General features: G+C 33.8%; 1 protein-coding gene across 1 annotated transcript; it reads left to right on the forward strand.

The window, feature by feature from the left end:
* Positions 1-1,947: 1,947 nt before the first annotated feature.
* On the forward strand, positions 1,948-12,943 carry LOC122038554 (ATP-dependent 6-phosphofructokinase 5, chloroplastic-like). Its single transcript, XM_042598351.1, has 14 exons — positions 1,948-2,086; positions 3,762-4,123; positions 4,631-4,712; positions 4,991-5,064; positions 5,386-5,497; positions 7,961-8,056; positions 8,134-8,235; positions 8,355-8,429; positions 8,615-8,755; positions 8,851-8,967; positions 9,040-9,144; positions 9,658-9,738; positions 10,404-10,532; positions 12,403-12,943. The coding sequence occupies exons 2-14, from the start codon at positions 3,816-3,818 to the stop codon at positions 12,568-12,570; spliced, it is 1,590 nt and encodes a 529-aa protein (XP_042454285.1). The 5' UTR covers positions 1,948-2,086; positions 3,762-3,815; the 3' UTR covers positions 12,571-12,943.
* The last annotated feature ends 2,227 nt before the right edge of the window (positions 12,944-15,170 follow it).

Raw genomic sequence — 15,170 nt, forward strand, 5'->3', positions numbered from 1 at the left:
ATTGAGGAGAGAGAAAGTGTGATGAGAGAGAAATTGTGATGAGGAAAAAAAGAAGGAAGAGAGTGCGATGGAAGATATTGAGGAGAGAGAAAATATGATGAGAGAGAAAGTGTAATGAGAAAAAAATAGGAAAGAGAGTGTGATAGGAGAGATTAAGGAGAGAGAAAGTGTGTGATAAAATGATGAGAGAGAAACTATGATGAGAGAGAAAATATAATGAGAGATAATAAGGAGAGATAAGTGATATGAAAGAAAAAATAAATAAATATATTTTGATATTTGATATTAATGGAGAAAATTTTAGTTTTAAGTCAAGGGTATTTTTGGAATAAGGGAATATTTTGATTGATGAAAATAGGGTAATGGCTCATTGAAGGGGAGGTACATGGGAATGAGTTATTACCCAATTTCAAGGATTCATTCCTTTATTTGTATTCCTATTCCTATAATCCAAACATTAATAATGGGAATCAATGATTCTCATTCCATTCCCCACTCCTATTACCCTAAACCAAACGCCCCCTAAGATGATGAATTTGATGTTATACAAATTTTTTTATTAATTATTAGGATAAATCAGAAAATGTTCATGCTGGATGATCCAGAAACTCAATATCTCTTGGTTGCAAATTCCATTTGGAAGAAAAATCTCTATAAATGTATTGTAACTTGAAATCAAACTATAGATATCTGGATGACAACTGAACGCCGTTCTAATGTACTATAGCCCCGGAAACTAGGTGAGAGAATATGAGTTGCTTAGACATGTGATGAAGGGTGGGATTAGGGTAGGTTATTACAAAAAATTTAACTTGATAATTTTAGACCAAAAATACCTCCAAACTTATGATATTTCTTTTTTTTTTTTTTAAAAAAATCAAGGAACATTATGGTCAAACTTTGTGAAATTAACAATTGGGACCGATGAAAGATTGTATTTGGTCCAACACATGGGTCTTGCTCGACTTGGGTTTGCATCATGCTTGTCCCACCCTGAGCCTAATGTGCTCGGCCTTAACTCCTACCGAACAATCCGACCAAATCTCTTGTTCGGGTGTACAATTCACATTGTGCTAAGCCGCGATCTGACCCGCCAGACAACACTATGATGCCTAAATTAATTCAGCCGGAGTCATTTCTATAATAGATCATGTTTGTTTAATTTAAATGATCAATTCTAGCTATTTGCGTATTATATTAATTATCATGTGATTATAATTAAAACAAATATGTAATGACATTATCAATGAGATGCTTATCGTGGGACATTGTGTTCATCTAATCGATTAATTTGTATCATTCTATTGGTATCATTCAAGTAGTAGCGTCATTTCTTAGGGGCTGACGCATAATACCACGCCTTAAGCCCAATATAATAATCATTACATAATAAATGTTTTTTTTTAAATAATGTAATTAGCTTGGGTAAATAAAGTTCAATTTTGGACTAAATTGAAAAGTTCCTTATTAAGTGCCGTAGCGACAAGTCGAACTTGACTTTTATTTAACCATAATAACAGAAACAGTCTCTATCTGCGAATCGTCACCCAGATCTTCACCAGAGTGGCTCCCGCTTTCGGATTCAATATTTTTTGGGTGCTGGAACGGGTCACGATTATCCGTGGGATGCATAAACAACATCATTAATGCGCAATCGTTTGGTCGCTTACGCTGCTTCCGCTTTCGGACGGGAAACCAAGCGGGGTGGTAAGCGCATGAGAAAGCCTCCCACTCACAGTTGCCGGGATCAGGTACAAGACCCCGTAGCTTTTGTTTGCGTCAACCGCTCACATTAAATGATTTGATAGAATCAAATGAACGGTTGAGATGAGAATGAGAGATATGTACGGATGGATGGTATCCTTTAGGTTCATTTTTAGATCGTCCATTGTACAGATTAGCGCCGACGGGTGTCGAGATCCGCTGATCTCTCGTCAATAAAAGCAGGCGATTTCCTCTTCCCTCCTTCGTTTAAAACAACTAACAAGAAGTACGACGCGGTCTCTGGAATTTGGGCGGCGGCGTTAGGATTGAAGCAGAATCCCAAGTCGACAGCATTACGAGCAAGGGATTCGATTGCGGTCAGGTGATACCTCTTTGCGATTGTTTGCTTCTCCTGTTTATTGATGTTTTTTTTTTTATGGAGAGATTTCATCGGGTTTAAGGTGGAATTATTATGCTCCAATCATCCCCCGATAGGGGTTCGATTTGATATTTCAATTTGAGGTTGATTTGAGCCCAACAATCAAGTTTGGAGCTTTTATGACAGAATACGTTGGTTTTTGCGGTGTCAGCAATTTGAATTCCAAAATTGGAGTTTTCTTTTTCCCCTCTTAATATCAGGTGGTGGATGGTAGGTCTTCTCTGCTATTTAAGCGAGCGCTGAAGGTTTAACTTATTTGCGTGCACAGTACTTGGGGGTTGCTATTATCTGTTAGTTAGTTTCTGCTAGTTGATAAAATGAATTAAGAAATTAATTGCCATAAATAAAGAACTGATGCTTTGTTATAATTTCCTGGGGGAAAGAACACGTTTTATTGTTATTACCATATTTTACTATAAATAACTGGCAAATATTGGTCAAACAGGGGCTTGCTATGAGTTTGATACTATGCCATATATATGCGTTTCAAATATGGATGTTGCCCAGAAGCTCCTTATTTTTGTTTTCATGGATGTGCAATTCATCTCACTTATGTAGATGCTTAGAGATCGAGTTCCCTGGACAGCAGTTATATTCTTATCCATGCGTCGAGTGTCCTTTCTCTATTTGATATTTTTTTTGTGTTCGCAAGCTAGTGGTTTAGATTACATTTGATCTAAAGATAGAGAATGAGAGTTGTAAAGAAGCATCTATTAAACATAGTACAAATTGCAGGAGAAACTTTTATTGGCTATAATGTAAAATTCGTTTTCCATCGTGCATGTTTTAGTTTGATATTTCAAGTTATAAGTTACATGCATTTTTGTCCAGAGATAACTTATTTTACATGATTACGGTTCAAAGGAATATGCTTTATTTGTCAATGTATTGTTACACAAGGTATCAAAGATAAAATTGCTGACATTGTTGCATAAGTTACTAGAAAATACGAAATAAATGCTAATATATGGGATTAATATGTGTATCTCCAACAGATTCAATGGAAACATAAGAGAAGGCTATGATGACATGGACATGTTCAAAGTTTTCTAGTTAGACAAGTAATCAATTAGAGTTGAAGGCATGATGAACAAGAGGAATCAAATAAAATTCTGTTTGATTTTAATAAAAATGATTTAAATTTTTTGGATTTATTAGTGATTGATATTGGATGGAAAAGCATTGAGGCTTGTTAAAATACATCTTAAGGTGATCAAGAAGTGAGGAGAGGATAGAACAAGCATGCTTAAATATCAAGGATCTCCTACCTAAGTGGGTTAACATTATGGGCTGAATTGGATTGAGAATCGGACTAATACATGATATCAAAGCTAGTCCATCAGCTCTAGCGATGTTAGGCTTGAGGGGGCACACCAAACTACATGCTAAAGGGAGTACAGAATAAGAAGGAAAGATGCAACTTCACACTTTATTCCCAAATTTATTAGTGAAGGTTTCTTCAGAATTCTTAAAAATCAAGACTCAAGGGGTTTCCTGCTTGAGTGCCTTTTCATTCAGGGTTGGATTGCTCTTCTTCTTAGACTTTCGCAAGACTCATGGCTTGTTGATTTGTAGTTAAGCTTCATGTTGATTTCCCTTTTTGAACTTTGTCTTGCAGATTATTATTTCTCAACTTGAATCCTTGAAGTTGCTCAGCTACTTCTGACACAGTATGACTAGCGTTTCATCATCCAATAACATTGCTTTGGTTGCTTTAAAAAAGCAGAGCAGACATTTCAAATTGCAACTGCCATCGTTCAGATTTAATCATTTAAAAAGTAGGAGATTTGAAGGAACACTGAAACATGCATCCTACGTGAAGGATGTCAGTGCTATCTTAACTAAATCTGAAATTGATTTTAAAGATCCAAATTGGAAGCAACGGATACAAGAGGATTTTTCTAAACAATACAGTTTGCCTCATTTGAATGATATTTTGGATTTGAAGCCAAGACCGACTACATTCACCCCCAAGAGCAGGTACTTTTGCCATAATCCCCGATATCATCATATTTCAATTTTTTCTACTTTCTGTTAACTGGATAATATCAAGCACAGACTTCTACAATGGAGATACTATTTCTGCACGATATGTATCTTAAAATACGGACGATCCCTTTCATTGTCATCTTTTTCTTCTAAGAGTTCAGAGCTAAAATATAATTACCATGTTCAAATTTGGGTTGCTGACCGTGTGCAAGCTTAAACTGCAACAAAAAAATTCCAACTTCACTAGTTTTAGGGGCCAATAATTTTTTCCAATTTTTGAGGAAAATTTTAGGTTGAGATTTTTTTTTCTCCCTAAAAAGTAAAAGTAAATAAATAACTGAAGAAAGACAATAAGTCTCATCTTTACTAAGGATTGGTTGACATAAAATAAGCCAAATTGATGATGGTAATGAGCATGTTAAACTGTTCAATTTATACTTATTTTGTGACCCTCTACTGTAGATTTTCATATAAATCGGCTTTATTTTAATTTGACAGAGGTCCTCTAGACGAGGGTAATGGTGAATTGAAGGATAAGGGTGACGGCTATGTGCATGATGATGATAGAGCACTTTTGAAGGTTTTACTTCTAGCAGTTCTAGATACTTTACATTCCTATAACTTGTGTTTCATGTTTTTCCTCCATCTAATGTTTCCTTTCCTGACCAAAGTAACTTCATTACTTCATAAGAAAGTATTTTGTAAAATTATGCTCATCAATTTAAAACACAAAATCATTGCTAAAAGAGAAAGTAGTTTTCTGCTTTATAAACTTTCTTATAATTGGAAGTAAGTCAGAAGTATTTATTCCTATAAGATGATATTTTTTTTAACTTTGCCTATGCTTTTATATTTTAGGTTCTGAAGTTTGCTTCACCAAGCTCTGCAGGTGCTGAGTGCATTGATCCTGATTGTAGCTGGGTGGAGCAATGGTATTGTCTCAGATGATATATTTTTTTTTGTACTACCTTGAATAATTGATGTTTCTCTGATAACACATTGTGTAGATTTATATGTTTATCTCCATATTGTACACATAATCAATATAGCTTGTGGAGGACTTTGTCCAGGTCAATGGTATTGATTATGTGTACAATAGTATTCCACTACTTGCATTGAAATTGATATTTCTACTTGACGTACAAGACCTAAAAAGGGAAATCAACAATTACATCAAGGCCATAGTTCCATTCTGTAATGTCTTGGTGGTTTTCTTCATATGCTCCATTTTTAAACTTCTTATTTTAATTTAGGGTGCAGCGAGCTGGGCCTAGGAAAGAGATATATTATGAACCTGTAGAGGTAAAAGCTGCAATTGTCACTTGTGGAGGACTTTGTCCAGGTCTTAATGATGTCATTAGACAGGTAAGCCATCTTACTCATTCTAGTTCCTATGTTGGTAGATTCTGCATATGCTCCATATCATAATTGACTTTTAGATGCCTTTTATTTCTAATGTTTTTCTTTTGGTTTCCATTGCATTTTGTTTGATTGTCCTGCTAGGAATTTTGTGGGCATAGAGCATCTAACAGAAAAAAAAATCAAAAAAAAAAAAACAGAAATCATATATTGAAAAGTTATCCAAATGGATGTGATGGAAAAATTTTAAATGAAAAATTTTCCTACTCTTGAAGATTGAAATAGTAAAATGCCATTTACCAAATTGTGAAGTTACATGCGGGGGAATTATTCTAACCCGACAACTCTAGGAAGCCTCCTACTATCTGTATATAGATAGTTTTAAAAGTATAATTAAAATCACACCACTATGGAGTGTATATTTACATATGGATCCTTAATACTCCCCTCAAACTGACTTAAATATATCTAGAAACTCTTCTTGGTACAATGTATTCACCACTAGGTTTCCTATATATCTTGGTTAGTAAATTTGTTAACTGATCAATAGAATTGATAAATCATTGCGCTTTCTCTCTAAAGAAGCGACAACCAATCTCTATATTTCATTGTGCAAAGTATATTAGCACAATGAAATATACATAGTACATGTAAACCTCCTTAATAGATTCACCCCTACTCTATTTCGGTCCACAAGAACAGCTTAAGAAGTTAAGAAATCTGGGAAGACAATATGTTAATTATCTCAACTTCATCTTCTATATCTCACAATGCTACTTCTCCTGACTTGTCTAGATTTATGAAAGTTACTACAAAAATTTAATGGATGGTATTATCCTTCTAAAGCCACCTCGATTTATGTATGATTCATGAATTAAGGCTAGATTGGGCACCTCACTACCCACACTATCAAGATTTCTAAGTCATCTATGGTTATATGGGAGCAAATTGATGCTCAGTTACTTTCTCTCGTATCTATTGCAGTCTATTGATCCCATCCTTATAACTATCTTTTGTTTCTATTCTTACTACAAGACTTAGAGGAGGGCTCCTCATATAAGAGACATTTTTGGAGCTTGACATGATTGGTAGTCTGTATTCTATACCAATTACATCAAGGTGACACTGAAATGCCCACTCGCATAGATCGTTTTCATGCTCGCCCTATTGATTTTAGAATATATTCTCTATTAGTTTAGATGTTCGAGACTTGTAGGATCTATTTAATAAGCTATTTACTATCTTCTCTATGCAATTTAACCTAAGTTAAGAGCTAGAGAAGTCTCAAATTCTAGGTTGTTCTTCTATTCCTCCTCTATTCAATGTGTAATGTGTATGCTAAAAGCAAGCTAGTTAAGACCAAGAACCTACCGTGAAACAGGGAAGGGTCAGTAGTAGGAACTAAAATTCTATATGAGAAATATGGGTTACAATTTTTCATGTATTTATTTCCGTTCCTTTTTGTATACTTTTGTATTTTTTCAGTCTATTAAAACTATCTACATAACTAACATCAAAATAGCACATCATACATTATATAATTTAGTAGCTTTATTGCTCAAAAAATATTATAACACAATGAGACATGTCTATTAAAAATTAAGTATTCAATTTTAAATAATTCTAATTTATTAAATAAAACATCCAATGAAGTTCAATCTAATAAGCATAATCATGTATCAAAACAATGACAATTAAGATTATCAATATACTGATTGTTGCTACTTTTCACTTCCTCTTGTTCATTTGATCCATTGCCTTCTCTTTAATTCCAAAGCATTGTTCAGTTTCTTTATCTCTTTCATTCAATACCTTTTGAGTAAGTGATATGCTATCTTCATCTTCATTATTGTCAAGTACACCAAGCCAATTTATTTTATCGATCTCTTCATTTTCCCATTCATCATCCAAGGTTTTTTCCTTGAAAGTAACATCATTGTATGTCTATCCCTTAATTTGTCTGCCTTTTTATTTTTTGTAGTGACCAACTTAGAACTAACAGATTAACACCGCTCTAGGCAGCCTTTCTTATTGGCATTCAAATTCAAGAGCTTGAAAAATACTTGAGTTTGCTGCACCATGTTTGCAACCAGTTGATTGTCATTTGAACTAATAGATTCTAGATCTTGAGATACTCGGATGGCTGGATGAGATACTGCATGTATATTTGGTTATTATGTTTGTTAAAGATATTTGTGTGTGATAATGGGATAGTTTTTTTTAGCCTTGCAGATTCTGTATTACAAGATGTCTTTGGTAGTCCAAATCTTTGCTATTATTATGAAACACAGTACTTTTCTACTTGGAACAAAGATTTTTCTGATTTGATCAAGAAGCAAAAAACACTGTAAATTTTTGCACCTGCCACTGTTCTGTTATCTTCTTGCTATTGATGGCTGTAGATGCAAATTAGCTCTCATGCATTTTATAACTTCAATTGAGGCAACTCCATTTTTCTTTTCCTTGCAGATAGTGCTCACCCTTGAAAAATATGGGGTCAAAAACATTGTTGGAATCCAGTATGGATTTCGTGGATTTTGTGATCAGAGTTTACGAGAATTACCAGTAGGAATACCTTTTCTGACTTCCAAATTAAGTATACTTGCTTTATTAGCTAAGTCTTAATAAAGTGCTTTTCACAGCTTTCCCATCAAGTGGTTCAAAACATTAATCTTGCTGGTGGAAGTCTGCTAGGAGTATCTCGTGGAGGGCCTAGTGTAAGCGCCATTGTAGATAGCATCAAGGTATAATTTGTTAATTACTCTATTACTTAGCTAACATGTTGCACAATAGATGATTTTTTATGTCTTTATTTTTTTTTATTTTATAAATTAAACTTATTTGTGTCAACTGATCACTTTAGGCTAAGGCAATTGATATGGTTTTTGTGCTGGGCGGAAATGGAACACATGCAGGGGCATATGCAATACATAATGAGGTATTTGGCTACTTCTTCAAGTGATCTAATTGCATGTAATGTTTATAGGTCACAAATTATGATATGGTAGTTATCTTCTCTGCAATTCTATGGGCATTGTGCCAAGCATTTCTCAGAATTTTCTATTTCACAATTTTTTTCTTGTTTATTGGCTGTACGTTTGATTTGCTGCTCTCTTTTACTAGTGCCGCAAGAGAAAAATGAAAGTGACAATAATTGGTGTCCCCAAAACCATTGATAATGACATTCAGCTTATGGACAAGACATTTGGTTTTGATACTGCTGTAGAAGAAGCTCAAAGAGCAATTAACTCTGCATACATTGAGGTCAGTAACTTATGTGCTGTGTCTATTTTCTCATGACTCATATACCAAGAAATTATATTTCCTAATTTTGTTGCTGTTTTCATTGTAATGTTTAGGCTCACAGCGCATACCATGGCATTGGGATAGTAAAACTGATGGGAAGAAGCTGCGGGTTCATAGCCATGCATGCATCACTTTCCAGCGGTCAAATAGATATTTGCTTAATCCCTGAGGTACACAAAATTCATTTAATATGTCTTACTAATTTCTTCATCAAGTTCTTGAAGTATTGTGTATGCATGAAGGTACCTTTTAAACTTGAGGGACCAAATGGAGTACTACAACACCTCGAGCATTTAATAAGAACAAATGGAAGTGCTGTAATTTGCGTCGCTGAAGGAGCAGGGCAAGTAAGATCATGCCACCAATTACTTTTCATTTCATGTGTTTTCCTCAAGATAAACACTGTCAAGTAGTAACTTTCAATATTCTGTACAGATCTCTTAGTAGTTCTTTAGGTTTTTGAGAAGGTACATTGCACGTTTAGAGTAATCACTAACAAATTCACCTGTTCTGGTTGATACTGATATAATTAAGAAACTCACAATTTTAGATTATATGTGCAGCAAGTGATGATGTCAAAATGGTATCCTAGTTAAGCCATCGGAAAAAGTGTGGCTACAACTGCTTCGCGAATATTGTCTACATTTTTGTGTCTCTAGTTGTTTGAATAAGCCGTGTAGATATGTAGAGAATTGCATGTTTTGGGGGATTACCCTGAAATTAATATGACCCAAGTGTATCACAAAATGATTAAATTGATAATTGCCCAAAAATTTTCTAAACATTGATGATAAACAAAGATTAATAAAAAACATAAGCTGTTTCTGTATGATTTACTAGTACTTAATTTTTTGCTCCAGGAATTTTTAAGCAAATCAAATGCAACAGATGCATCAGGAAATGCAATGCTAGGAGATATTGGAGTTTACATGCAACAACAGGTTCATATCTTATTTACAGTATATTTTTTGTTCAAACTAATCTCACTAGTATATGACTCAATCTTGTTCGTGATTTAGGATCATAGCACATAAGCATACTCACAATAGTGGATATAAAGACATGAATTTCTGAAATTAATTAGTTCATAGCATATTAGTAAACTAAACTATGCCTATAATTAAAGCAGTGGTGGAATTTAGAACTTTTTATTCTCCATGTTATTATCTATCTACTAAGCATTCAATTTTCTCTTCTATTATAGTCATTCCAGATGACCCAAGAAATTTCTGCTTCTCCACCTTTCTCCTCCTCTTATAGAAGGAAAAACACTGTCACATTGTTGCTCATCAAACATTTTGGCAAAAAAAAAATAAAAAAAATAACATATGTTGTGTGTTTTTGTTTTTAACATAGTTCTACCATAAGTTGTACCTTTTCATTTCCTTATTGTTGATCTCTCTCCATCATATAAGACTTTCCTTGTGATAGTATCATTTACCTTGAAACTGCACCATGTATTTCTGTTAATTATACCATCAACTCTTGTTAGTTCCATATCTAAATTTTTCATTGGGATATTGAAATTGTAAGATGTATAATTATTTTAGTGCTTACTTACCTATCCCATACTAACTATCCTATTACACATATATGATTTTTTCAGATAAAAATGCATTTCAAGAATATAGGTCTTCCAGCAGATATTAAGTACATAGACCCAACATATATGGTACGTGCATGCCGTGCTAATGCATCTGATGCTATCCTATGCACTCTGCTAGGTCAAAACGCTGTAAGTAACACTTTATAAAGTTGTCATATCAATATTTAAATGTACAATACATCTTATCTGAATGCATATTTTGAGGTATATCATAGTTTATGTAATTTCAAAGAAAGTAAAACATTATAAGCATGATTGCATGATGCCCTCTATGGATGCTAATTTTGGCTTACAACTAAAAAAAGTATTTCCTTTTTATTGTAAAATTTTTAATATAGGATTAAGGTGGACCTCAAAGTTCAGTAAAAACATGGTTGGAAAACTTTTCACCTTATCTTTATCAATTTATCTGCAAAGCTACCTGAATTGGACATAACATAAAAATATATTGAACCATAACCCTATGAATGAATCTGTCTCTCGGCTAAAGAAACACAATACTAGCATGTTGTTAATCCGTACACATGTACAACCATAGTAATCTATAAATTATTTGGTGTCATATACATAAAATCTACCTTTTAACTTGTATGATAGTACTATCTCTTTTCACATAGATTATGTTGAAATTTTCTTTCATCTACTTCTCCACACGTTTAATCAAATTTGTTAGAACTAATAGTTTTGTCCTACATAAGTCAATTAATAGCCATTACGTGGGTGCCCTATATATCATATGAGTATAATAGTTTTTCCAATCAAAATAATAGTCTTTTCCTTTCAACTTGATATAAGAGCATATTCTCTCCTATGATATAATTCCCCTTTTTCAATCACCTAAGAAGAGGTTTATGTATAAGAGCGACAATTCATATCATGCCATGTCAATCTTTCAAAATATTATCACTTTATCAATCTACATCTTGATATTTTCTTCTTTTGTATGTTTCAAAAATAAATGGAGTTCTAACTCTCTATATTTTGCAATTATTCAGTATTTATCTCTCCTCATTCACAAGTCTAAAACTATAATATTTTAGTTTGAGAGTAATCAAGGATCAAAAGTACAACTCATGAATATTTATATTATATAAAGATAATATCAACTCATACCTTTGTTAGTGTTTTTTAGACCTTTTTCTATTTGATGTAAAATTTTTGATACCAAACACCATGGAGTATTAAAGCTAACAGTTATACTCTCTGATATTTGGACTCGTTTTTCACCGTTCCATACTTCTGTTGCATACAAACACTCGAAACATTTGCACCACAAGTGAACACCCAATACCCCTATTGATCCCATGTAATTTTTTGTAGAAACAATCATGTCATGGTTTTAAAAAGCCTGTGAAAGTGGTATTTAGCTGATCGGTCATTATTAAATGTCAAAAATATTTTTATTAATAAAAATTGACAAATATGCAATAATGTGTGTGTGCACACATAAAGTAAGCGTGATTACTTGCAAAATAAGTGTATAAGTTAATACTTACAAGCTCTCTAACTTAGAATTTCAAGTCAATTTAGTTCATTAAATTTGGTTGAAATGAACCAAATAAAGTCTTATTTTGAACATGCAGTCCACGTATGTTAATCGGGTGCATATGCAACTCAAGCATAGGCTTTTTAAGACCATCAGTCATGTAGATCTACATCCATGCCAGATATTTGTACTAGATTTTGAGTAACATAGGATATTTTTATTTGTGGGCATTAGTAGAGTTAATGATTTAATGTGTATATTGGTTATGCAATCATTTTTGGTTATTTTTAAATTCTGCTAAGAAAAATAATACAATTTTATTGTCCTTTTTGAACCTCTAATTTATTTTTGGTTATCTTTAATCATATATCCACATCCATACATTCTTTGAATTAACTTATTATATCTTATTCATCACCTTAAGTGATACTGTTGGGGGTCCATATATAATTGTCTGCTTTTGCTTAAATGTGACTGATTTTTGATTTGCCTATCTTAATAACTTGTTTTTAGGTTCATGGTGCTTTTGCTGGATTCAGTGGCATCACAACCGGTGTATGCAACACACATCATGTCTACCTTCCCATTCCAGAAGTAATAAGATTTCCTAAGAGTGTTAATCCCAACAGCAGAATGTGGCATCGATGCCTGACTTCAACCGGTCAACCTGATTTCCAGTGAAAGTGACTGGGAGTATCATCAGCTTATTTAGATGTCCCTCCAAGCCTCATTTTTCTTCTTACAGACACCAGAGTTAACCGCCATGCGGTTAGAAGATTGAAGACTCAACATAGTCATCTCAATTGTTCATGTGAAATTATTGATTTTGTGTTAATAAGAATGGAAGAAAACAAACTTAGTCGAGTTCCTAAAGATCTATAGAGAATGTTGATGTAACTAAAAAGGCCCGATGAATTCATTGTAACTACAATTTCCTTTCTATTAAATTCAAAATTTCTTTATAGGAAGAAGTTACCATCAATTTTGGCTGAGTTGTATTGTTGTAATGAGCAATCATATCCATAATGAATGAACCACACTTAGTTTTCCTGTACCCTTTTTGCTTTGGTTAAAGCAAGTCATGTTTGCCTCAATTCGAATTGACAGTGGTTTTGCCGGGCCATGAACATTCCAGCATCTTTCTTCACGATACCCCAACTTTCCTTTTTCTTGAAAGTGAACAAGATATCACCCAATTCCATTCTCTTTTGCCCTTTAAACAAAGGAGGGCTATCGTGGATGAGAAGTTTTGCCACAAAAGAAGTGAAATTTAATGTGTGAATTACAGATCACATTTCAATGCTTGCTTTAACACTTTGAATGGTATTATGCTTGAAGCGAATGAAAGGAATAAGAACGTTTCTTTCCTTCCAAGATACATTGTTCGTCAGTATCTTTTCTTTATTATCCTCTTCTTCTTCACCTGTTGATCTGTTGATTCATACCTCTGTTTCCTCAATTTCTTTATAGATTCCTGTCAGAACCTTCTAATGATTGAAGTGAATCCCAGAGCTTTGGGTTCCTAAGCAGCTCATCAGCTTTTGTGCTTTAGACCACAACATAGAGAACTAAGCATATATCTACAGAGGCAGAATGGGCAAGCAATGAGAAGGACCATATCGCTGAGACCCTTCGTTTTTCCTAACTAAGCAATGGCTTTCATATCTTGTGGCTTCATTGTCTTCCTCTGTGCTACTCTTTTAGCCTACGATTTATCAGTGGCGCGCGGAATTGGTAAAGAAGAGAATGTCCTCAACTTGAGTTTAGACAGCAATTTTTTTTTCAGAAAGCTCCATGTATTGAAGGAGGATGGCGAGTTGGACACCAAGAAGCGAACAAACTCTGTTGTTTCAACCTACACCGATGACCAAATGAGCAAGAGAAGAGTCCGAGGTGGATCGGATCCCATCCATAACAGGAACACCGAGGTGAAGGAACTGCCATAGGATCATGTTGCAGGTTGGAGGGAAAGCATCATGTAACTGGAATTTTAAACTCGTATTTGTTGTTTCTTTCCTGTTTTCGCCATCTAGTTTTTTACTTGTATAGAGGTCAAAATAGAAGAGTGAGCAGCTGGACCTCCTCGTCTCTGTTTCTTGCTATGATCACAAACACAAAACAGTTGCAGCATTGATAAATGATACAGGAAATCCACAAATTTTATATAAGTTGAATCTAAAATATTACATAACAGTCTCAGGGTTTAGGTTTACAACTCTAAAGAGAGACTGCCTCTCTTTCATCTCCAATGGTGGATTTTCCCTATGAAATTCTGACCCACGCCTTCCTTTTTTAGCAAATAGCATTCCAAAGTCCGATTCTACCTCACTGAAAATTTGTAAAGAAAAAAAAAATTAATAACAGAAATTAAGAAGATCATGTACAAATTTTGGTAGATGGGTTCATTCAGACCTGTGATTCCTCTGCGTCTGTGGTGGCCAGAGGCTTGACATTTCTCCCAAAACTGAGAAGGTTCTATTCACGCAAAGCGAATTTGCAACGGTCGAATTTCTAGCGAACGCATGTGTGTCACGTCGCGAGCTGCCACATTTTATGAATTTATTTGATGGGTAGAATGTGGGATCGAACTGTCTACCTCGAGATTAGCTATAAGATTTGGATACTTAGGATAAAAAAAATTGACCATCTCCATGGGTTGGTTTTCAAACACTGCAAGAAATCAAATTTAAATAAAATGGCTCTGAAAATTAATTGATCAAAAGGGTATAGAACATGCAAACTAAACCAGATGATGATATGATTGATTAGGTGAGTAGTTTGGCGAGGAAGCAGCAAGGCAACAGTGAGCCAATTTTGCCGAGGTGAGAGGTTCAGTGAGCCAATTTGGTGAAAGACGTCATAGTTAGATTGATCAATAACAGCATGTGGTTATTGATATTGATTAAAAATTTCAGTAATTTCAATTGGATGAAAAATTCATTCTAATAGAATGATATTAATAAATTATTTTAATCAATTGATTAGGTCAAAATCAATTTATTAAAATTTAATTTAATTGTATTTTATCACGTCTTTTAGTGGCTCTCAAAATTGTATTAACAAAATAAAATATGTTGGACCAAAATTGACATGCGTATTGTACCTATGGCAAGACATTTGATGGTTATGACAAATAATTATCAAATCTTTATCTTAGAAAACTTTTTAATTATGATATGATTTAATTAGCTATAATGATAAGAATATAATTATTCTATAGTATAGACCAATACGTATGATGTTCCCACACACATCGAAAACCAAAATTAATAGTGAAAGAA

Source organism: Zingiber officinale, chromosome 1A (assembly GCF_018446385.1).
Source record: "Zingiber officinale cultivar Zhangliang chromosome 1A, Zo_v1.1, whole genome shotgun sequence".
Classification (NCBI taxonomy): Eukaryota; Viridiplantae; Streptophyta; class Magnoliopsida; order Zingiberales; family Zingiberaceae; genus Zingiber; species Zingiber officinale.

Excerpts from the sequence above, each read along its gene's own strand:
- LOC122038554 (XM_042598351.1), top strand. The coding sequence starts at position 3,816 with ATGACTAGCGTTTCATCATCCAATAACATTGCTTTGGTTGCTTTAAAA. Across the intron at positions 4,124-4,630 it reads ACATTCACCCCCAAGAGCAG|AGGTCCTCTAGACGAGGGTA; the intron begins GTACTTTTGCCA and ends TTAATTTGACAG. Across the intron at positions 4,713-4,990 it reads ATGATAGAGCACTTTTGAAG|GTTCTGAAGTTTGCTTCACC; the intron begins GTTTTACTTCTA and ends TTTATATTTTAG.